A 24889-nucleotide genomic window follows, 5' to 3' on the forward strand; every position below is an offset into this window, starting at 1 on the left:
CAACAAAACAAAACTAACACAGACTGCACGCACGCTTATAACATCTCTCGAATACACTCTTACACACACCTATTCACATACCCAACACTTACGCATATTTACGATCTTACACGTTTAAGACCAATTTTTCTGAAGAGCTGTAATCCTAAGGGGCTTATTGTGGGGACTAGACTCTGATGAATTTTGTCACAATTTTAGCCATATGCCAATGAATTATTTATTGTTATAATAGTCTATTTTATAGATTTATTCTAAAAATATCTATAATAAATTAGTCAGAATATTTTCAGTCACAATCTTAAAGTATAACAAAAGTAAATTAAAATTCAAATATTTAATTCCGTTTCCAGACTCCCTGCTTGGGAATACATTAGCTAGATGCAGCTAGCAGATGTCTTTTAGTCATAGATTATTTTTATTTATTATTATCTCCAGCTGAGGTGGCCTTAAGTTAATCATTGCACGTATTTACCCTTCGTCAGTGGAGTGTAAAAGGAATTAATTTGTATTGGATGTCCTTTCTATATTTTTGAGAGGCCTTTCAGCTAAGCCATTGCATGTTTGTAAAAAAGGCGTTGGCTTTATTCAGTGATGCCAAGGATCGGTTTTTTGAAGTAGGGCGGAGTATTGCGTCTCTTTCGATCCGATGTCACATACAGCCGGTACACATTTTCGTGATTTCCTTTTTGGTTCTTTCTTAAGAAGTTTGTTGCAGAAGATTCGATATTTTTACATAATTTGGTAGTTTAAGATCATTGGTATATTTAAAGAGACCAGCGGTATTTCATGGTGTCCTGATGGTTTTGCAGTTACTCCGTGATGGTATTGTTACGAAGACGGGTCGACTGCAATGTTTCTAGATTTTTCCACTACTTAGAGAACTTTTCAGCAGGCTGTAATATGATTTCTGACCGTTTCAGGAGAGGGTCAATCACATATTAGAAAATTGTAATTTCCATAATGTTACCCTAGCTTTCAGGAAGCTGAAACCTTTTTTCAGTCGGTTTCAGAACATGTGTAGTAGAGTGGTGCAGTTTTCAGGGGACCCGTTTTCAGGCCTAGGTATACCCCTTTGATGAAGGAATATTCTAGACCAAACTTTCTAGGTGTGAGACAAAGACGAAATGATACGAGAGAGAGAGAGAAAATCAGAACTTTCTCGAAACTAGACTGAACACTCTAGAACGCCGTACGACAAGGACGGAGCAACGTGCGAAAGAGACAAAGAGTGCGGACGTTCTAGAATTGTGCAATCGCTACTCAGTAGCAAGCCCGCCTAGAAAGTTCTCGGATATTGTTTAGAATTATCCTCAGGGATATATAAGCGAGCCGAAACGCGACTAGTCGCCTTTAGTTTGGAATGCGATAACAAGAGAGAAACACCGAAGCGATAAAGTGAGAATAAAGTGATTACAAGTGATAAAGTACTGTGTGAAGTGTGCATAAGTGAAGTAATTAGTGACTATTTTTGTGCGTGTTATAAGTGTATTTCTGCAATCAATTTGTGCTCATAAATTCCTCATTGATTTTTCAAGAAATAAACCCTTGAAGAAATCTACGGCATTTTCTATCCGATCCCCTAGCTCGTAACAGTATGTTTTAAGAGTATGATTAATTTTATTTTTTTTACGACTCCGTTTGCAATGTTTTGTTTTAGCACTTACTTATTTTCTTTTATTGTATCTTATGACAATGACCTGATTGTACCTGTTCCGGTCAGGTGGTGTAGAGGCTGGCTATCTGTCCCTCAGTTCTCCTGTTACAAAGACCAGTCTCTCACATACACTTCCAAATGTTATCATATTAGATCAACTTGTATGTATATCTGAGAGAAGATATAAAGATTATTTATTATTATTATTAAAGGTTTCAATTACGACATTTATCTCTTTGATACCATAGAGGTGTTGCCAGTCGGTAAGATTTTGCTATTCTGTAGCAATATCAAATTGATTCGGATTTTGTTTCTTATGACCCTAATGTTTGTTGGTGTGGAGATGGTAACACCACCATTTCGGGAATAACACGAAAGTGACCTAATCCTTTATTACTAAGGCATGATATAAGCATTTCCCTTCACGTATATTGTTGTCTTGTACCCCATGGTAACATATTAGAATTAAGTATTTCTCTCCTGCTATCAGTGGACGATTATATCAATTTCTTGCATTTTCAGGGATTCAGGGAGATTTGTTTTCTGATGTAATGTGTGATCTAGCGATTCTAAAAAATTGCCAATGTTTGCGAAAAATGGGAATCATATTTGTTGATATATCGTGTTGATAATTTATAATACCTATTCAATTGTTAAATTGTTGCATTTATAAGAATTATTATCTCGCACTTTAGTAAAATATTACTACTTAAAAATATAAATTAAATAGTGCAAACTAATGTTGGGATTTAAAATGATAGAAAAAAATGTTATAAATGTACTTTATTAAGAAATTATGTTCAAATAAGCAACAACTATAAATAACAATTCTACACAATAATTGCATTGGCCAATAAGGCAGTGTTCGGTACACAGCACATTGGTATTTTTGGAACATGGTGCACCTACCACACATTATACAGAAAAATAATACAATTCCTTTTCAGAAAACACGTTACCAACGAAATCTTAATAATATACTGTTTCGATGAAGACTGTGAAACAACTGTTATTTGTAATTATATTTTTTTATAGAACAGGGGGCAAACTGGCAGGAGGCTCACCTGATGTTAAGTGATATCGCCCATGGACACTCGACTCAATGCCAAAGGACTGGCGAGTGAGCTTCGTTTTATTGACGAACCCTAAGTCGAACTGGTTCGGAAATACTTCAGCGGGCTGGTTTCACATAGCGGTGGTGCGTTATTAATTCATTAAATTTTAAGTCTAGTTTGTGGATGTTGTATTAACAGCTGACTACATTTGACATGACTATACAACAGGTAGTTACCAGCCCAGAGAGAGAGAGTGAATGTAAGTATACTTGGGTCTTATTGCCTTTAGTCGGCAAATGCTACCGTAGTAAGGTAGACTAATAAAAAGGGAGTAGAAAAATATTTTTGACATCCGACAACATTCGGATCTACAGTAAACCCCTTATAACACGACAGTCTTATAATGCATTTTCATTTTAAGCGATTTCAGTCTCTCGTGCGCAATTCCCGCGTTATAACGCTATGTTTCGTACATAACTAATTTCAAAAAATAATTTGAAAACAAGCGTGTTATGCGACAATCCATAACGCGTTTCCTACCTATCGTGTTATAGGAGGGAGCTATACCCAATATTCTTTAAACATACGACATATGTTTCCATATACTATGTAAAATGTATACAGCGATGCCCTATATGAAAATAAACGTTGGTTAGGTGACAGAAAACCAACTGAAGCCTAATTATTTTGCTTGACGTTATATCGAATGACGATTTTATCTATTTATTGCCAATACTAACGTATTAGTGTTAATTATTTTTATTTTATTAAGTAAACTGTAGAATAGTTAACGTTCATTCGATCGACTGAAATTCAAGGTCATTCACCCCATTTTAACGTCTTAGGAACAGCTGTTAATTAGTGGTTTTAATTAGAGTTTCAGCTATTATCCCATTTAGTACATTTCCAATAGCGATAGCGTATACCTCAACTAAAAACTATTTAGCTTTTCTACTTAAATGTACAAAAACGTATTATTAAGATCAGAATCGTAACTACAGAGTAACGGTGCTGTTAAGTATTTTAAATTACTATTAAACTTTGTCCGAATCGATTTTACTAAACAAATATTCAGTTCCATTACGTTTCGAAAATTATTCCCATTAATACGTAACATAATTTAGCATATTGATCGTACCTTACCCGTTATCCCGTTACCCGATATGCACGTCTACAATTCTTACGCACATCACTACACCTCTCCATAAGACCTGTAAGTGCGAGTGAGACAGACAGATAAATATGATTTATAACCAGACGCCTCAGTTCATAACGGAACTTTCAAGGATTACGTCACGCAATTTTTGGAGATTCTTGTAACACTCAATGAAACGCGCCGTAATGTTTTCTGTATCCAATAGTAAATCGTTTCGTGACCACCCAGTGACTCTACACCTACAAGTTACCATTACACATGTGTAAAGTACTGGAAAGTCGAAAATACTATTATTATTATTATATTAATAACGCATAATTCAATCCCCGTTCAATTCAATTCAATCGTAACGTTTTACAAGAGGACACAACACCCCCCCCCCCCCCTTCGTTTACATAATACTTGAATGCGTCGAGTATAACAAGAATGCGAAAAGACTCGTCCTAACCGTATAACAGATGGCTAACATTATTTTTAAGAGTAAGTTTTAAACCAACTTAAAATACAAATATCTTATTTAAAAAATCCTCTATAAAGCAATGTTGTCTTTTATTTACGAAACTATCTTCATTTATTTTACCGTTAAAGTATTTTACAATTCCATTTCAATACATTGCAGATTGTACGCGATTATTAAAACTAGATTTAATAAATTAATTATATTAACAATTATTGAGACTTGAAGGTAAATTGAGTCGAGACATAGAGCTAAGTGTGATTTCCATATGTCTAATCCACAGGGCCGGACTTACCGGAGACTGGGACCTCCACAAGAGGGGCCACAAGACTTCAGAAAAAAATGTTTTATTTTCTTTTTGCTATTTTACCTTTATAATAATAATAATAAATCGTTTATTTGGCAAGATAGTGGTACAATCGGTCAACTACAAATAAACGCACAATCAGCCATTTATAAATAGGCATACATATGTCATATTATAATGTCAGATTTAAGTTAAACACACAATTTTGTACAAACATGATTATACTGCTTTTACAATATCTTCTTACCAGGAAGAAAGGCACACAATATTATCAGCCGTATGGATTTGGAGAAGTTCTATTAGTTTGGGAACAAAGAGAGGTTAGCATCAGCTAATACCTTTCCAATAAAATGCGTCTAACGTAACCCGAGTAAATCTCAACAATGACTAATGTTGTGACGATCAGCCGAGATAAATATTTAGGATCACTCTCAACAAAAATTATTAAATTAAAATTATGTATTTCGACCAGGACAGAATAAGATTGTTCATTTAATTTGAAAATAATTTGGGGCTCGCCTCCCACTGTTTTGGGACCTTCAGACCTCGAAATGCGGCCCTGCAAATCCAATGCGTTCTCACGGCCCTTAGTCTCGACTTTATATGAGGTAAGGTAACTAAAGAGACTTAAGAAAATTCAAAATGTTATTCTCAGGAATAAATATATATATATATATATACGCATACGTTACGTATTTATATCTAATTTGATAATGTCTGATACATCCAAATCAACTTAATTAAAATAATTTATTATAAATAGGCCGTTCAAGTTTCGCAAGCAGATTTACTGCGATCAAAGACCCCCCCTTCCCCCCATAGTGCTTACGTAATACTTGAACGGCCCCTAGCCACAATTTGCTCAAAATTGTGATAATTCAACCTTATTGAGATTAAGCAAATATATCAAGTATCTAATATCGGTGAAACCATATTATTCTATCAGTGTTGCCATACAAAATTAAATAAAAATAAAATTTACCTTTTTTTGTATATAATACCTAACCTAAAATAGCCTACGGGACGCCCATAAAGGACGGTCATCGCTGCCCATGGACACCCATTTTTAGTGAATGCATTGCTAGCATTTAAGGGTGGAGTATACTAACTTTGAATAGTTGGAGTCGATTCCACAGTTCGCTATTTCACAAAAGAAAGTGCCTTGTGAATCAAACATTTATTTCAAATATTATTTAAATTTATTAACATATGTTAACGTATCGCGTTTTAGATAATACATAAGGCCACTTAGCTAACTAAACTGTCACTAAATCTTTCTTAAATCTATCTAGAATCGCCCATTAGAGATAAAAAACTCCGAGTACTTCGCCGTTTTTAAGTGCCACATTTCACTGTATTTCCACTATTACTCTTTCTCTTCCGAAACTCCCTCAACTCTTCTCATTCGAAATATTTATAGTAATGTCTTGCGTGTTATTTAAATGGCTCAATGTGATTGTAATCTGTCCGTCTGTCTCTGTTTTAGACACGACATCCTGTTCTTTGTTTTCGGTATAGTGTATTGGGTAATGCCGTTTCAATTCACGCAACAAACGGAATCTCATAAGGCACACTGAGCATCTGTGGACAATTTTTTTTATAGTTTAAAAATACGACAGTATTGATCTAGTTGAGTGGGCGTTCGATACGCATATTATCGCTCGTAACGAAAATATGGTGAACCAGCAATGAATGCATTGTACGTGGGTAACACTGAAAATGTTTACTACTGGCCAGTTAGAAACATTGCTAATGAAAACTTTTGAATTTCAATTTTAGAACTCTTTGGTAATATTGCATTCATTTGTCATTTGTTTTTGTGAATTGGCGGCAAATCTAAAACTCTTGTTACACGTGAAAATGAACCAAACGCGAGAAAGTTTTCGGTCAATGATTTATTATGACTTTCGTTGTCAGCTTACTCAACAACAAAGCTATGATAGGCTGCGATTAGCATTTCTTAATGAAGCCCCATCTCGTGCCACTATTTACAATTGGTTTAACGAGTTTAAGCGTGGACGTAGCAATCTCAATATTGATCCGCGTGAGGGACGTCCTTTAACTACTGAAAATAACATCAGTGCTGTGCGACGCATGATAAAGGAAGATAAGAGAGTGACCTATCAGCAGATACGGGCAAGCCTAGGCATTGGTATGAGTCAAGTTCAAAAAATATTACACGAACATTTACGCGTCAGGAAGCTTTGTACTAGATGGATTCCCCATACTTTAACCGACGACCAGAAACACCTTCGCATGGACTGGTATAATATTTGACTATGGCAGGTGTCAAGATGAGTCATGGGACTGTCATTTATTCCCAAGAACTAAAGATAAAATTTGAGGTATTCGCTTTACGAGCCCTGAAGCTGCGGTGAAAGAGTACGAAAATGACATAGAAGAGATCCCTAAGGAAGAATGGGCCCACTGCTTATCTCAGTCATCGAATGTGACGATGAGTAGAGGGGAACGGAGATTACTTCGAAAAACAATAAAAGTATTGGAAACTTTCTACATTAAGCCGTTTTTCATTTCCTAAACATTTTCAGTGTTACCTAGGTATTAAGAATCAGAAATTTGATCTCAAAACCAAGGGTTATAACTTCTAGGTTTTTTATGCCATTTCCATTTTTTTATAACGATTTTTATAGTACGGACAGTATTTTGTGTGGGTCAAAAGAAGTTCGAAGTAGATTAAGAAAAACATGTTTTTATACTTCTTGGGGTTGAGGGTCATCTAATGTTAAGTGATGGAGTGACGCCCATGGACATTCTTAAAGCCAGACGCCTTTCCCGGCATTTAAAGGATTTGTACGCTGTTTTCTTGAAGAATTTTATAAATAAAGTCTATACTAATATTATAAAGAAAAGTTTTGTATGCAACGAATAAACATTCCTGCACAACATAGGCTATATTCATCACTCAACCGTGCAGAGGGCCTCTTTAATACAATCCAATTTATCAACAAATATCAAAAGAAATTATCGCGTCAAATCTTTTTCGTGTTACGCTTTCATGTGTGTATTCAATGTCTGAATAGAATATGCGCTAATATCACTAAAAACTGTTCAACAATGATAACTTGTATCAGCATAAGGCTGTTCCAGGGCCAGTAACAACCATACAACACACACATTACACACTTAGATGTACCTTATTTTTTTTTCATAATAGTTTTGTTATTTTTATTTTGTGTGTGTTAGTTATAAATGTTATGTCTATGACTGTGTCTTAATTATAAGGGCAAACATACTGATAAATATTCTCTCCAAAATGAAGTCGCATGTGTTTGATAAGATCGTTGCTTTGCGTAAACGTACGTTCGCAATTCGTGCATTTGTACGGCTTTTCGCCCGTGTGTATACGCTGGTGACGTTTCAGGTGGTCTTTGCATGTGAACCTGGAAAAAATTATTTAACTTTTGATTTTTATATACAAAATTTACGATAAAGTGTTAATAGATGTTAACATTTTATTATATATACATGAATTTTATTTGTGTGTGTGTAATAATAGATATCCTTTTAAATTAAAAAAAAAACCTTAATAATATTATTAATCCTCTTATCAGTTTAAAATTGATTTTCGTTTCGGTTTTTTTTAATTTGCTTGTATCAAAAAATTAATTCTAGTGTGCTCTAAATTCCAGTTTTATCTATATTTTTAAGGTTTAAAAACTCAGAGATACGAACTAACATAGTTAGGTTCAATGATTAAGGTATATATTAAATTTTATTACCATACCTACCAGAAAAAGCAACTATTGTAACAACTTTACTGTAGGTATTATGAAATCTCGTAACTTGCGAACAGTTCGTAAATATAAATTCAGAATCAATTTACACATTTTCTACCTATAGCTATATCAATAAAGTTGAGTTTGAATAAAAATAATAACAATTCACAGCTATTTACAGATGACATTGTGGTTGTAAAAACCAACCCACACACGCACGCCTATAACGACACTATATTCACATACTTATACACTCATACTTAAGGTCATATACGTTTCAGCATTACGACGGCTTAATACATATTTGTATCTATCAATATTTTATTAAACATGCAATATATACGAATGAGCTATAATCTAAGCCCTTAGGGCTTAGTGTAGGGACGTATTTTGTAAAAAATAAAGTGAATTAGTATTATATTAGAAATTGCAATCGTGATTTTCTTTAAATCTGAATGAAACGCTTTCACTCAAAGAGGTCGACCTGTGTATGATTTTGTTGGTAGACTTCCAAGTATGTGTTGGTAAGTGTATGTTTGTCTACAACTTTTGTAAATACACATATACTAAACCTTTATTCTAAATCAGTTAAGTAGTTTCGTTCTATCGTCGAAAGAGACGAAGGAGTACTTTAATGAAAACAATTTTAGGTTACAAGTTGATATTTTTTAAATTGAGTAATATCATTGAGTGTTCATGAATAAATAATAAAAATAAATACATAAATCGTACAAATATTATTTTTAAAATTATATTATTATTTTCAATAATGCTAATTTAAAAATTATTAATTTAAGATATAAAATATACAAAGTTTAAATTACAAAATTACAAAAAAAAATATATTAAAAAAAATTACTTCGAAAAGGTTCTATATGGAGAGTGAGCAAGAAACTCCATACTCTTATAAAATGATTATACAATATTCCATATATGCTATATATATGTTAGATAATTATATGTGGAGACAATACCTCATAGGACACGTATCGCAGGCGAACGGTTTAATGCCACGGTGTATATTTTGATGCTTCCTTAGAGATGTTGATTTTGTGAAAGTTGTACCACATTCCTCACATTTGAATGGCTTCAGTCCCGAGTGGGTGTCCATGTGATTTTTCATTTGACCTGCCGTACAAAGAATACATAACGCAAGAGCAGTGTTGGCCTAGTGACGCACAGTACACCTGGCAGTTTGTTCAACACACGCTCGTACTGTTATATTATAATCCTGCACCCTGTTTAGTCAGCGTTTCTCATCGAGAGGTGAGACGATACTTAAAATATGAAATCAGTTCGGTATCATCCTCCGTCGGTTAAAACCTCGTGTGTTGACATTCTCATCCTCATTAGTTAACAGTTATTTATAATTATAATAATATAATTACTAAAGTAAATGTAACAAGATTCGAAGATTTTTACATTAGACACTAAACGAGATTTTTTTTTATATTATTTTACGCCCACATTTTCGCAAATTGATAGATTATGAAAAAACTATAAATTAATAATATTTCCTAGGAAATTTATAAACTTGCAAATTTTGTTAGCTTCCCGTGACAATATAACAGAAAGACATTCTTTTAGTACAAGTCCTTACCTTTCGTGGCAAATGTCTTAGGGCACATTTTACACGTGAAAGGTTTCACGCCAGTATGCCTCATCGCATGTTGTCGTAAATTTGAGCGATTCGCGAAACCCTTGCCGCATTCAGAACATAGGAATGGAGTCGCTCCCGTATGTATGTTTATATGATCTTTAAGAGTACATATTTGCGAGAAAGCTAAAATTTTACAGTGTAACATTAATTGTATATTATATACTAATACTAAATTAATTCAAATCGGTCCGGCCGTTTAGGGGGAGTTCAGTGACATACACGTACAATGTAATTATATATATAAAGATTATGATAATAGATTTGTATATTTGTATGCTTAACGAATAAACTTAAAATTACACGGCGCCATTAGGTATTACGTAAGATTTATTGCAATTTATACCTCCCCTTGTCAGCAAAAGTAAGCAAGCAAACGTATTACTTTTTATTTATTTATTTACACTTTTTTACACTACAATATAAATTTTTTTTATATAGCAATCCTCGAAAATGCATTTCGTTTTCAGCCATAGACAATTTGTGGATAATATCGTAAAAAAAGTTAATAATGCCATAGACAATTTGTGGATAATATGTTAAAAAAAGTTAATAATGCCATAGACAATTTGTGGATAATATGTTAAAAAAAGTTAATAATGCCATAGACAATTTGTGGATAATATGTTAAAAAAAGTTAATAATTACTGTTGGTGATTACACCAAATAAGAAAAACAGTGCTTACGTAATACTTGAACAACCCCCAATGAGTGTTACAACAGACATCTCTGACGTACGAGTCATACTAGTCTCATATATATATCTTACTGTGTGAGGTTGCTAACAGCTAAAGAGGCTGTTAATTGTCAATCTCCTCTTCAAATATCACAAAATAAACAAAAATATTATTAGTTACATTACATACTACAAATATAGTATGCATGTACAACTGAGTACCCAGTACAGATGTGAAAGAGTAAAATTCAAACATACTTTCGTATGCCCAAGTCTATGACATTAATCAAACCTAATTTGAATATCTCTCCAATCAATTTTGCTCTTTGAAGTCTGACATATTTGATGTTTGACATATTTGAAGTCTGACATATTTGATGTTTGACATATTTGAAATCTGACATATTTGATGTTTGACATATTTGAAATCTGACATATTTGGCATTCTCCAGTGGAGACCGTACCCTAAGACTTCTATTCAGCATGAGCTACGTTTCTTTCGTTGGTTTAATACAGTATTAGTTATACTTACATTTTGAACAATGGGGACAAATAAACGGCTTTATATTGTCATGCTTTTGCATATGATATGTTAATAAGTCCGCTCTATAAAAGGCCCTTGGACACTTTTCACATTTAAATGGCTTTTCTTGTGTATGTATTCTGAAAAATAAGATTTTAACTTTGAGAAATTTTTCCATTCTCAAATTTTAGGCAACAAAATAATAAAAAAATGCAACTCATCCTTCTGTTATAACTGCGTTGTATGAAGTACTAGTACATAGGGTGATGTGTTATGTGCGTTACTATCATAACTTACCTTATTTATTAAATTCAAAGAAAATATATTTACACTAAGATTTTTTTAGTATTCCTACAGCTACGTATTATACAATATCTTAACAATTACATTTTACACAAAATACACATTCAAACATAAACCACAGTTAAATTAAGTACTCATACAAATATACTCATATAGTTAATTCGGATCATAGTTAACATAGAACAAACAGACAGCTCCAAACCACATTTCATAAAACTAAACATTATCACTCTACCCTCATTATACATATTGGAAATCTGTAAATTTGCCCATACACACAAAGAATTTTACACCACACGCGAAGACATACAGACAAGATATACACTTCGACACAAAAAACGCCTAAACCTACCATCTTCCCGATTACAAATACATGCATCAAGCCCACTAGTCATGTCAATCAAAATTTATAATAAACTACCGGAGACACTAAGAAATGAAAAAAAGATACATATATTTACAAACAAACTAAAAAAACTTCTTATACGCAAATGTTATTATAGCGTTAATGAGTACCTAGAAGATAAAAATATAGCTTAATTTCATGATTATTAATCCCTAAATATTCAAAATTAAATAAATAAAAAAAATGTTATTCTATGTAATTGGTACTAGCCTGGAGTGTGAAGTTTTATGTGCTATTTTGTTGCTATTAGTTATGTTGTATAGGTTTTGTAATGCCTTCTTTTGCTGTGCCCTAACAGGGTCCATAATATTGTACCTAGCTTTAAGCCTCATAAACATCTATTGTAACGTTATGGAATGCAAATAAATACATGAATACATATACTAGCTGACCCGGCAAACATCGTTTCGCCATGTATATTATTTATTGGAAACATTTTTTTAGTTCAATAAAAATAAGTATCTACTATAATAAAAAAATAGGAGTTGATCGTAAACGGGTGACAATTAAGGGTTGTATGTATTTTTCTATGTATCATTAAAAAAAATTTATCTGAAATATGAAAAAATAATAATTTCGCATGGACACCCTTGTACTTAGGGGTTTGAAAGATAGATAGTCCAATTCTTAGACTTACTAATACGCATAAAAATATCATAAGAATCGAGCGAGCCGTTTCGGAGTAGAATGGGAATGAACATCGAGAATTTTATATATTTAGAGATATGTAATAATTTGTAAGATGCATTGATCATTATAATATATTTAATATAAAAGAGCAATAACAAAGGCATTATCGAACGTACTGATGATATTCGAAGGTAACAGTGGGCAGGAGATTCAATTGAAAGCCAACCGTCTCCTGGCCTTGGTACACGAGTGAGGTGCCCCAAACAAACTTAACTTCACAAGACCAAAGCTATGGTTGTAACGCGCAAACATAAGTTTTATACCCCACGCCTAACCATGAACTCAGTACCAATCAGCATTGATAAACAAATCAAAGTATTGGGAGTTGAAATAGATCAAAAACTTATATTTAACGGCCATATAAATAACGTTTGTAGTAAGGCAATCAAAATTTACAAACAACTACTTATCTAAAGCAGCCAGAATTAACTGAGGGCTAAATGCGGATATTATCGCCAGTATATAAATTATATCAGCTGTGAAAAAGCTTTATGTACGCAAAACACTGGGCAAGCTACAACGAGCTTCGCCTAGAAAATATGTAGATCCATTGAATGCCTCCATACTACTCTCAGGCACACTGCCTCTGGATTTACGAGTACAAGAGGAAGCTACTATGCTATCAAGCCAGAAGGGGTTTATCACCGAGTGGATTAGAGGATCTTAAGATAGTGTCATCATTTAAGGATATACCACACCCTGCAAAACAGGCCTACATTTTAACATCGTTGATAACGACGAACGGTCGGAATTCTAAAAAATCTTAAAAATTTGTACCAATGGTAGGAAGACTAAGGTAGGAGTGGGCACGGCTTGGTCAAAATGGGAGAACGGAAGTGAAACAGACAATCTAAACATCAAGGTATCAGGACATTGTACTGTATACCATGAAAACATGCCGCTATTTATCTCTCTCCCGCGCGTCCGGCGAACGCTCTCTAAATCCTCAGGTAGTTGAAATCCGTCATAAGCTCAGAACAAGCCGAGAAAAAGGCATCAACATAGAACTTCATTAAGGTCCACATTGGTGTACCGGGAAATGAGAGAGCGGACGCCTTAGCGAAGGAGGCGGTGGAAACATTGGGTACGAAAGTGGAATACGTAAAGATACCACTCTTACACAGGAAAGAGGTTAGATAGAAAACGATATCGGAGTGGGACAAACAGTACAAAGAAGCTCATACCGCTAACACAACAAAATTCTTTATTAGTAATGTTATAGACGGCTACAAAATTATTAAGACAAAAAAGACCTTGCCCACAAATGATGCAGATCTTAACAGGACATGCCTGCACAGATTTAGCTTAAAGTCAGATCCGTGATTTACGTGCGACTCATAAACAAGTCAGACAGTGATACTGATTACAGAATGTCCTATATTTGGAGCCTCCAGGTGAGATCTTGAGCAACAAATCGATATATAGGTAACAACCGAGCATTTATCCGAAACATTAAGAAACTTCAGATCGCAACTGGAGGATTTCTGCAGTAAGGTGGTGAGATGTGTCACACATAACAAGAGCGTAGCGGAGGTGAGATGGGCCCCCACCAGCCCATGAATATAAAATAGAAATATGTTGTAATATATACTTGTATATATGGATATATATATTAGGAAATTTCTTAGTGTACGTGTGTATATATATGTTTGTACAAAATATATGTATAAATAAGTTCCTGCATCACAAGAGTCAGGGATATTGGGAAATTTACATAAAAACAAAAGGAGTACTTACGGAAGTTAAAAAGTGATACAAAATACTAACCTCATATGTCTTCTTAATATAGTCTTAGCATTAAAAGTTGTATTACAATAATCGCATGTATAATTTTTATCAAGTAATTGGATCTCGTGTTTCCTTACATGATTTATTAATCTTTTCTTAGTTTTGTATGCTATTCTACAATATGAGCATGCATAAACTTTTGAACTCTCCAATTTTACATCATATAATTTCAAATCACACTTTGTCATATGCTTATCATAAGATGATTTACTATAAAAGTGTTTATTGCATTTGAGGCAGCTATATGTTTCTTTGGATGTAACAGCATTCTTATTATCATTACATTCATTTGGGCAAATTGTGCTGCTGTATATAGCTTCGCCTTGTGTGTTTTGGTCATCAGGAAGATAAAAATCATCTTGCCCACTTAGTTCACTCTCAAATGTTTCAGTTTTGATGACAGGAAACTCCAATAACTTTTTTAATTCGGTTGCCGATGCAATAGCTTGAGTTCGGAATGTGTAAGCAATTTGTAAGGTCTGTGCACAAGTGTCACAGAGCATTTGAGGCAAGCCATCCTCAGCAGAAACCTTAAATATGAGACAATATGTTTGAGACTTTATAATCCAATTTTAAAATAGCGTTACGTAGAAAGTATAAATACACTAATAATATTTCTTTGCTAGCATGTCAAGTAATAGACATTCCCACAACCAAACCAAAACATTTAATAAATTACCTTGGTTTGATACTGGCTAAGCTATGAATAAATGCATGGCAAGTTAAAACGATAGTATATCCAAAAAAATATGCTTACATTTAATGAGGTAGCAGTCATCAATATATCCGCTAGCTTCAAAAAACAATTTTCTTCTATCTTAATAGGGCCAAACAGATCCACCATATTAACTGAACTACTCTTCATACAAGTCCGGCACAGAGATGTAATATCATCCATAATAATGTTTAATTTACTAATGATATTTTAAGTACCTTTAAGGATTGAAATTCAATTTTAATTATGTATATTATTATTGACAAAATCAATGGATTGTATGAAAATTGACAAATGACAATAGACATTTAGATTTTGGATTGTAGATGGCCGATAACATACGGTAGACTAAGATCTAATTCGAATGTATTTTAATTGTATGAGAACAATATATTTTTACAACAGCGTTACATGCATTTTGCTTCTGTTCAATGATACATTCGTATTTGCATTATCTATTTGATTTTTTAGCTTCTTCTTTTAAATGAGCCAATGACCAATCACAGCCTCTATACCAGTTGCCAACTTTTGTCCTATATAATATACATTAGTTGTTATGTAGATTGCTATTTTTAAACTGTTTGATTCTCGCGATCTTACATCAATTTGTGTTTTTATCTCTAACTTTAACGTAAGGAAAGTTTAATGTTACTATACAAATTATGGAAGATATAATATTTATAGGTGATTGGGTTAAAGACAGAGTTTTAGGCTCGGGAAGTTTTGGTACAGTTGTACTTTGGAAACACAAAGGAAACGAGGAAAAACTTGCTATAAAAACTTGTAAATGGGGTGATGAACTAACCACTAAACACCGAGAAAGATGGACCAAGGAAGTAGAAATGTTACAAACTTGCAATCACCCAAACATAGTTGGAACGAAGACGTTGCCTTCTGAATTTATTACCGGCTTATCGTCTGTAAATCCATCAAAATTGCCTATACTATGTATGGAATATTGTGATGGAGGAGATCTGCGACAATCATTAAATAGTCCCGATGCATCATGCGGATTAAAAGAAGTAAAAGTTCGTAAAATATTAAGTGACATTGGAAGTGCTATGCAGTTTCTTCATAGTAATAAGATAACTCATCGCGATCTAAAGCCAGAAAATGTTGTTATTCACTTTCCATATGGATCAACGGATGTGACTGAAGACAAAATTATATATAAAATCATCGACCTGGGATATGCAAAAGAAATTGATTCTAATTCAATATGTGCAAGTTTTGTAGGTACACTCCAATATCTAGCACCTGAAATTTTTTACAGTAAAACCTATAGTAATTCTGTAGATTTTTGGTCCCTAGGTTTACTTGCATTTGAAATTATTTGTGGTACTCGACCATTCCTACCTTTTAAAACACCGGTCGAGTGGATGCCTTTTGTAAAAAAAAAACAACATGATAATATTTGTGTATATGAAACCTTTCATGGAGACATTGAATATTCTAATGAGATTTTTGCTGAAAACCATATATCACTACCTTTTAAGAAACTTATGGAAGATTGGTTAAGGGTAGCTCTTGAATGGGATCCAAAATTGAGAGGAAGAGATTCTCCTTCAAAAGTAACATTTAATTTACCACGTGAAACCAAAGAGGTAGGTAATTCAAGTAAAGTGATAATTTTTGATATGCTGCAAAATATTTTATCGAAAAAGATTATCAAAATTTACTCCCTATCTACATTAACACAATTGGCCTATGACATTGACTGTTCAATGAAAATTATTACTCTTAAGGAACTGATATTTAAAGACACAGGCATACCAGTTGAGGACCAACTAATTATTTCTCACACAAATTATATCCATTTGAATAATGATGAACAAGTTATTAAGTATTGGAATGAAAATGTGGTAGCTATGTTGTTTTTGTATAATAAAAAACATATAATCCAAGAAAATAATTCTCCTATTGTTCCTAAAGCTGTTCAGAGATGTTTGGAACACCCTAAAGCTTTATATAATTTTAAAAATAGCCAAACTTTGCACCGTAATGGACTACACTTTGTGATTACACAAATGGAAGTATATGATTTACTCATCAATGCCTTGTTTGCTAGAGCAGAGTCATTAAAACAAGAGGGTAGGCAGCTATTATTGAAACATAATGACATTGACAAACAAATTGGAAAGCTTTATGCTAAAATAGAGACTATTAAGACAATGATTGATACAGGGGAAAAACACATTACAGGGCTTAAAGAAAATAACATGGGAACTAATATTTTAGGGGGATTTGCCAAATTATTTAAAGATGGCCAAGAGTTAGCAGATAAAGTTGAGAAGTTGACATCTGCATGGTCTCAACTATCTATTCGTCTCCAATCTGCTGCTAGACGAAGTAATGACGGTATATCTACTGATCTCAATAATTTTGTACCTAGAAATAACTATCAAGGAATATTTGCCAATGGATATAAAGCATTTGTTTCACAGAAAAGAAGTGATTTTTATAACTCTAATAGGGAAAAAGAAAAGCAGTGTCCTGAAATTGTTAGGATATGCTATGACACCTTAAAATTAAGAAGCAAAATTCTACAAGATATGCAAAATCAGCAATTTCTATTAAAATTGAAAGATTTATCCATTGAATTTGACAAGATTTCTGATATCATTATGAAGGTAGAGAGAAATATAAATAGTTTGAGTAAATATTTAGCTGAATTTACAGAAGAATTTACTAAATGTATATGGTCTACTATTACTGTAGTAGTTAGAGATGCTGACAATATATCTGAACTTCCATATAGTGTAGTTTCTTATCAAAAGCGAGACTTTAAAATAGGACAGCCCGTAACTAATTATGGACAACAAAGTAACATTAATTACAATAATGATATTAAGACTGTTGTAGCGGAAAGCCTGAAACTTAGGCAGAATCAAACAACATTATGTGAAAAGTTGAATTCTCAAAAAAATATATTACAAAATTCTGTATTTGATTTTAGTTTTTTAAAAGAAAATTAACTTGATGTGAAACATGTTATGCTCTTTGTTTAAATATATTAACTGTTAAAAACTTAATTAATATTACTTAGTACCTAACAAAAAATTGTATTTTGTTTCTTATGTAGTATCTAGGTGCTATTGTTTTATCTAGTCTACAAAAGTACACATTTTTATTAACATTAAATTCTTAAGATTTCATAAATAATGAATTTTATTTTAGTAACCTTAATAAACAGTACCAGTAAATTGTTCTAGCCAACCTATAAATAGATTTATAACTTTATCAAATTTTTTAATATTTGCTGGTGTCTCCAGATATTCTTCAGGCGCAAATCTTGGACTTGGTAAACCGCTTACATGCAACCAAATAGCAAATACTGCGTCATTAATATTTGTGGCATTGCGTCGGCACAACCTTGCTGACGTCATACACACCGCTATCAGCACCTCAATACATTTTACACTCACCGATTTAGGCTTCTCCTTACGTGCAGCTAAAAAATAATTACGAAGTACATTCTCTGTTTCTTCAGTTACAATGACTGTATATCCTGCTACTAATTCAATATAATTTGACACATCTTTAAGTGCCTGTAATTCTTCCTTAGTTGTCATCGCAGGTTCCATAGCAGCCTTGAGTGTAAAATCCACTAAGTCGTCTTCAGCTTCCTGATTGTCACCACGTGAAATTAAGCCAAACACACTTCCAATGTTGCATAGAGTATTCTTTTTAAAATCCATTCCTTGTCCCCAGACGGCACACTTTAGTTTACATTTCCCTACTTCTAAGTTAATGTCTCCTGTTTCAATTGAAGACATGAGAGTGCTTATTTGTTTTTGATTATATACTTTAAGGGGTAAAGGCATAACACACACCCCTCCTGATGACGCTATAAGTGCCGTTTCAACCACAGTATTAGACAACCCCAGAATCGTGTGCCGATCAGCTAACAAAGCAGCTCGTCTCATCAGCTCGGATACATAACCAGTATCTGAGCCCGCTGCTAGAAAATGTATTATGGCGGACCCAGTACATAAGTGAGACTTAAGGCTACTCAAACTTAGTAGGAGATTAATTTTAGCATTCATGAAACAGTTTATTGGGCAGACATTAACTCCAATACTTGACGCAAGACAATAGATAAATCTCAAGGGACAACCATCGCACGCTGCATAAAGATCTTTTATATCTGAAGGTGCAGAGAACGTTGGTGGCACATGGAGCATGATATGTTCTTCTAAAGACCAAACGGCAACAGTTTGCTTCAAAACCACTGTATGAATGAAATAACTAGAACCCAGCTTAAGTAGAGGAATAAGATCTTCAATAATCGTAAACCTTTTGCATAGTAAAGTATTTTTTAGTTTAAAAGTAGCGATTACTTGTTCGCCACAACCTCTTAGACCGCTGTTTTCAAACATTGTGCTCTTGCAAAGTGAGCACTTAGGTGATGCTTTAGGTATATAGTGTAGTATAAGTTCATTGCCCTCGCATTCTTCTGGACAGGACCAAACTGAATGAAATACATTACTTGTCAGTTTTGAAATGTTTAAAAGTAATCCAAAATGTGTTACTAAATTTCCACATCGCGATGTGGATTGGCTTGTGGATCGAGATAAAACACGTGGTAAACTTTTAAGTCTAATTGTAACAGCCACTTGTGACGCCTGAATTATTTGCGTGTATTCATTTTCTGTAGATTTAAGACATGCGAAAAATATTTCGTTACAAATGTTATTAAATTTCACAGGCTCTTTATGAATTAAATCACCTAGTTCAGGAAAAGCATCACACAAATCCATAACATCTAATTTCAATAGAAATCGAAGCGGAGGAAATCTTACGATTGTTTCATTGTTTAAGTGATCTAAGTAATCACAAATAGATGTCTTCATATTGACTAATACATCTCTTTTGTCAAAATAAAACAATAACTCAAAATACTTTAAATCACAATTCATATTGAAAAAGTAACGTGTCTTATTTAAAAATTGCAAACATGAACTGTTAAAAAAAAATTCCCGCCAAAAGGGAATTTCAATTTCCCTCCAATTATTTACGCGGTAAACCAAAACCGAGAAAGAATCGTGCATCATAGACACAATAAAATCTTTGCGTAGTCTATGCTTATTTAATTTTTATCGTCCTACGGAATAATCTACTAAGGAGGTTTAAGTACCGATTTTATTGCGGATGCTTTGCTTGGCTATGCAGTATGCACCTACGCTTTGTCGGATATAGTTATCCAATAGCTGGCACTAGACTACCCACACATTATTTGTTAATAAGTCCTCGGTGAAGGTCAGCAGGCACAAATCAGCTCGAAAACGTCAAGTTTTAAACGGAAACGCTAGATCCAAAATGCAAATGATAAATAAGAAGCTGTTTGTTGCTTTGTTCATTCATTGGAACGGAGTATATTCGCAAAGGACTGTCTTTATAAGTTGCTCTTATAAAGACAGTTATAACAGCATATAATTAGTTTAACATACTTTTTATACAAAATGTACCCCGTTTTTAGATAATATCAATTATTCAAACCAGGTTTTGTGATAGAATTAACTCAGTTCATCTTTTATCGCCTAATATGGTCATCTTGTAGTTAAACTGTATTGATGAAAAATTAATAAATTGGTTTAAAAAGTGATGTAAAACCTAGTTCTTAGAACAACATTTAAACATTGACTACAAAAAATGATATAACAATTGATATTAAGATTAAGATGTCTTCTTAAAAGAGCTAAGTTGATAGCAAACGATAACGTTATCCAAACATTATGAAATCAAAATTGCAAGGACGGATACCATATCACGATAAATGTAATCTATAACTTATAGAAGAGTTATTCGAGAAAGAAAATATATTTCTTAAATACATTTTCGTTTTTAGCAATTACAAAACCTTTTTGCATAATTGTTTTAATTTCGTTTGTCAACTTAAGTCATGTAACAAATATATATAGATGTTTGCTTAAATGATTGTCTATTTATAATGCGTATAATAAATAATGCAATAATACATAAAATTCCATTGATTTCTACATATTCTTATGATAGTGTAAAATAATTACTGTATTTATTTTACTAGCAATTTTACGCGCGAGTGTACCTCAACGGGGCAAGTGGGTGGAGTGAGGTTGAGACATAGCGTATTTTTCAGCGGAATTCGGACGCTGAGTAAACGTTGCGCACTCAATGCCCGATCACGACAAGTATCAGTTGCGTCCGCGCGCCGCGCGCTCCCGCGAGCCGCGGGCTCGTCGTTCGGCACAACCTCTTAGCAAGTATAGAAGAAAAACGGCAAACGCACGCGAAAGAAGCCGCATGCGTGAGATAAACCGCGCCTTCGAGACCCTAAGGCAGGCAGTTCCCGCCGCGGAAATTACAGGAAACCCTGTGCCTTGTGAAAAACTTACGAAAATCACAACTTTGAGGCTGGCGATGCGCTACATCACGGCGCTTTCGGCAGCACTCCGTGACCCCGACGCGCAACCAGAACGCTGGTCTTCCCCCTTTTGCTCGGATTTATCAGAATTTTCAACGGAACAGGAGACGACCTCGGAGTTTACTGAAGACTCGTTATCTCCCTTCGATTCCTTCTTCGCCGAGTTTGATTATGAATATAATATGGACAGGACATTCACGTGAAGTGTTGTGTTGGACTTTAATTTAGGTATTATTATACTCACATTTGCCATATTAATTATTATGCATAGTTTATCGAGAGAGTTTTCGAGATATTTATTTATTTGTTTAATTAATAAATTGTTTTTGTTATGTTTGTGTTTTACTTACATTAGGTTCGTAGATAATTTATTATAACAACAATTAATTAATAATTAGACATCTAATACTCAATAAATAAAGTGACTAATTCATGTGATAAATAACAAATTATTACATTTATTTTCCGCGAAACTTATGACCTAAAACAGTCAAGGCGAAAAACTAATATTGTATGAATCATGTATCATGTTTTATTAATAAGTGTGCGTAAGGATTATAAGTTGCAACTTATATTTAAACTGTTATAAATATTTAAATACTCAATATCTCGAAGAATAGATCGCAAATCCATTGGCTCTAGTAGCCCCTTTATCATTTATGGATCTCAGCTTCAAATTTTTGATCATTGCAGTTTGTTGATCAGCCTTGTTTGTTAGTTACAGGCCATCGTTTTTTATGTAGCTGTTTTTCACCACACAGCAACTCGGGTACAGAGACGAGGTTTAATCCTCGTCCATGTAGCTAGTGTGCATATCAAAAACGTATTAGATGTTCACATACGAAACTCTCGCAAAGTTGAGAATCGCATGCAGATCTAGGCGTTATAAAAAGTATAATCATTGTAGGCGCATATTATTGTTTTTATGGAATCTTAGAAACGTTTGTATGTATAATTATACAGACTTATATATTGATTACGACTATATATTTATAAAGACGACAAAAATATTGTAAAACATTGTAAAAATATCCTGTTTCTTCTCCGGGAATAACACGGTCCCAGAATCTTGCAAACACCTCCTAAAGCTTGTTCTGCTATAGGTATAAACAGTTAGTATTATTTAAGAAAGTTCAATCAAAGTACGTCTACACACGAATTCATTTACATTATGATGTTTACCTTAATTAATAGATCGCTACAAAGATTATGAAGTTTTATAAATGTTTAATATTAGTACCTAATTATCACACTCCACATATCCGTTAAAGATATTATACATTTTAATGTATTGTACGCGCGTACTATTATAACAGTTCTTTCCACAGATCTAGAGACAATCATTTATTACCGGTGATTCGAACAATTTCTTAACTAGCGATGCGAATCTCCACGAGGAAGCGTGGGCCCAGTCCCACCTTCGGTGCTACGTCACGGAAGACCGAATCTTGTCTTAATAGGAGTTGCCTACATGTCATTGTTCGATAGTAGTTCTGCTCTGTGCTCTATTAACTTTATTTGAGACCTATTTTAGAAATATGTTGTGACATAGACTACAATCATTTATTTATTTATTTAAAAAAAACATACTTACAGACACTAACATAAAACACAGTATTAGAAATAAATCACAATGAACTAGATTTATAAAGGCAAATATTAATTTCATTTTTTTTTAATTGGTGATGAAACAATGGCTGCAGCATCTAGAGCTTGAAGACACGGAGACAGTTATAAAACGGACAAGCCTCATATGTCCTCAAAGTTCTTCTGTTTAGGAGCATTACAACCGACGTTGGTCCTCACGAACGTAAAAAAGTTCTGTTTTTTTTTCTGTTTCTCTTAAAGCGAAAATTAACTTAATTTAATACATTTGGTAAATCTACCAAGTTATTAAACATTTTTTAAACAAAAAATAATGTCAATCATGCGACGTCTATCGCGGAAAGAAAGCCAGTATTTTCACATACTCGCATTTATAGCTAATGTTATCAAAACGGCACAAATGTTTTTAATCTAAGAAATATAACTGTTTCTTTACATTTATAATAATTAGAATTAGAATAAGTAATAATTGCCATTGACCCTAGTTAAGTATAGTCTAAATATTGGTGTGTATCACTATATTTTATAGCCAGCCTTTGTTTTATTAAAAACGTCAATGTGACCGTTAAGTATATGCAACACCGATATCAGTCACGTTACTCATTTGGGCGAGTCAGTGGTTAGAATAGCCCTCCCTTTATGTTGGAACAATACACCCTCCGTATAAAATTATAAAACACTTTTTTTAATCTTGACCGATTTATAATATTATAGTCTATTATATATATGTTGCATAGATTGACTATCAAGCAAAACATTATTTTATCCAGACTCATACATCCTTCTCGAGATGTGTTTAACAAAATGATGCAAGACTTCAAAAGGAAATCATTTTTTTCCATTTTTGCAACGTTTTTTAATAATGTAGCTTTATAATGAAGTTTTTAAAATCAGTTTAGTTGTTTTAGAGTCTATCTAAATATAAAAACCATTTTTCCTCTGTATAGTATTAGGGCCGATATAGATTATGTTGGCCTAGTGCCTTCAGCGTGCGACTCTCATCCCTGAGGTCGTAGGGTCGATCCCCGGCTGGCCAATGGACTTTCTTTCTATGTGCGTGTTGAAACCTGCTTGCCTTAGATCCAAACAGTCGACTGCGTGTGTCAGACACAGGAGGCTGATAACCTACTTGCCTATCAGATTGAAAAATAATCATGAAACAGATACAAAAATCTGAGACCCAAACCTAAAAAGGTTATTTATTTAATAGATTGTGCCTTATGACTTTCTAGAGTATTTGAAGTTGAATCGGGAGAGGCAATAGTGAAACAAAGCTATGATACATGCGTAAAAATTTGTTTTTATCGTGGTTATCATACCTGGTATTTACGATGTACTCGGGTTTAATTGGTTGATTACCTAACGGAACACCTAAGTCATTTTAAGTGAAATTGTAGGCTACATAATTGATTCGTAAAATAAACAATTGATCTAGATTTCTTGTCATTGTTATATATGTTGGCGTATCCTAGGCGCGACAAACAATCCCTTGTGCAAAGGCTGTTTCAGCGCAGAGGAATCAGTACACATAGTACTGAAATGCGTGGCTGAGGCTTCCGAACGAACAGAAATCTTCGGAGCCGCCGGTCACCTGCGAAGGAAACTTCCGAGGTTCTGGAAATATCTAGGCTAACTTAGATAGCCAGGACTTTACGCACAACGGATTAATGATCAATTTCCCGGAAATTGAGTCCACACTACACCACACACATCATATTATGTTGTATTATCCAATTAAGTAGTCAATTTTCTACGTC

The 24889-nt window shown here is 33.6% G+C and overlaps 3 protein-coding genes across 3 annotated transcripts; 1 reads left to right on the forward strand and 2 right to left on the reverse strand.

The window, feature by feature from the left end:
• Positions 1–5791: 5791 nt before the first annotated feature.
• LOC123714163 (zinc finger protein 501-like) lies at positions 5792–15373 on the reverse strand. Its single transcript, XM_045668336.1, has 7 exons — positions 15167–15373; positions 14389–14939; positions 11232–11362; positions 9967–10149; positions 9341–9494; positions 7884–8030; positions 5792–6210 (listed from the first exon to the last, which is right to left on the reverse strand). Exons 1-7 carry the CDS (start codon positions 15305–15307, stop codon positions 6021–6023), a joined length of 1497 nt encoding a protein of 498 aa, XP_045524292.1. The 5' UTR covers positions 15308–15373; the 3' UTR covers positions 5792–6020.
• A 102-nt stretch (positions 15374–15475) lies between these two features.
• On the forward strand, positions 15476–18249 carry LOC123712609 (inhibitor of nuclear factor kappa-B kinase subunit beta). The gene has a single exon (XM_045665804.1). It carries the CDS (start codon positions 15787–15789, stop codon positions 18097–18099), a length of 2313 nt encoding a protein of 770 aa, XP_045521760.1. The 5' UTR covers positions 15476–15786; the 3' UTR covers positions 18100–18249.
• Positions 18250–18306: 57 nt separating this feature from the next.
• LOC123706773 lies at positions 18307–19977 on the reverse strand. The gene has a single exon (XM_045656190.1). It carries the CDS (start codon positions 19975–19977, stop codon positions 18307–18309), a length of 1671 nt encoding a protein of 556 aa, XP_045512146.1.
• Between the last annotated feature and the right edge of the window lie 4912 nt (positions 19978–24889).

The sequence above is a fragment of the Pieris brassicae genome, chromosome 1 (assembly GCF_905147105.1).
Source record: "Pieris brassicae chromosome 1, ilPieBrab1.1, whole genome shotgun sequence".
Taxonomy (NCBI): Eukaryota; Metazoa; Arthropoda; class Insecta; order Lepidoptera; family Pieridae; genus Pieris; species Pieris brassicae.

Excerpts from the sequence above, each read along its gene's own strand:
- LOC123706773 (XM_045656190.1), bottom strand. The coding sequence starts at position 19,977 with ATGAAGACATCTATTTGTGATTACTTAGATCACTTAAACAATGAAACA.
- LOC123712609 (XM_045665804.1), top strand. The coding sequence starts at position 15,787 with ATGGAAGATATAATATTTATAGGTGATTGGGTTAAAGACAGAGTTTTA.
- LOC123714163 (XM_045668336.1), bottom strand. The coding sequence starts at position 15,307 with ATGGATGATATTACATCTCTGTGCCGGACTTGTATGAAGAGTAGTTCA. Across the intron at positions 14,940-15,166 it reads TGACTGCTACCTCATTAAAT|GTTTCTGCTGAGGATGGCTT; the intron begins GTAAGCATATTT and ends CTCATATTTAAG. Across the intron at positions 10,150-11,231 it reads TTGTCCCCATTGTTCAAAAT|CTTTCTCGCAAATATGTACT; the intron begins GTAAGTATAACT and ends GTAAAATTTTAG.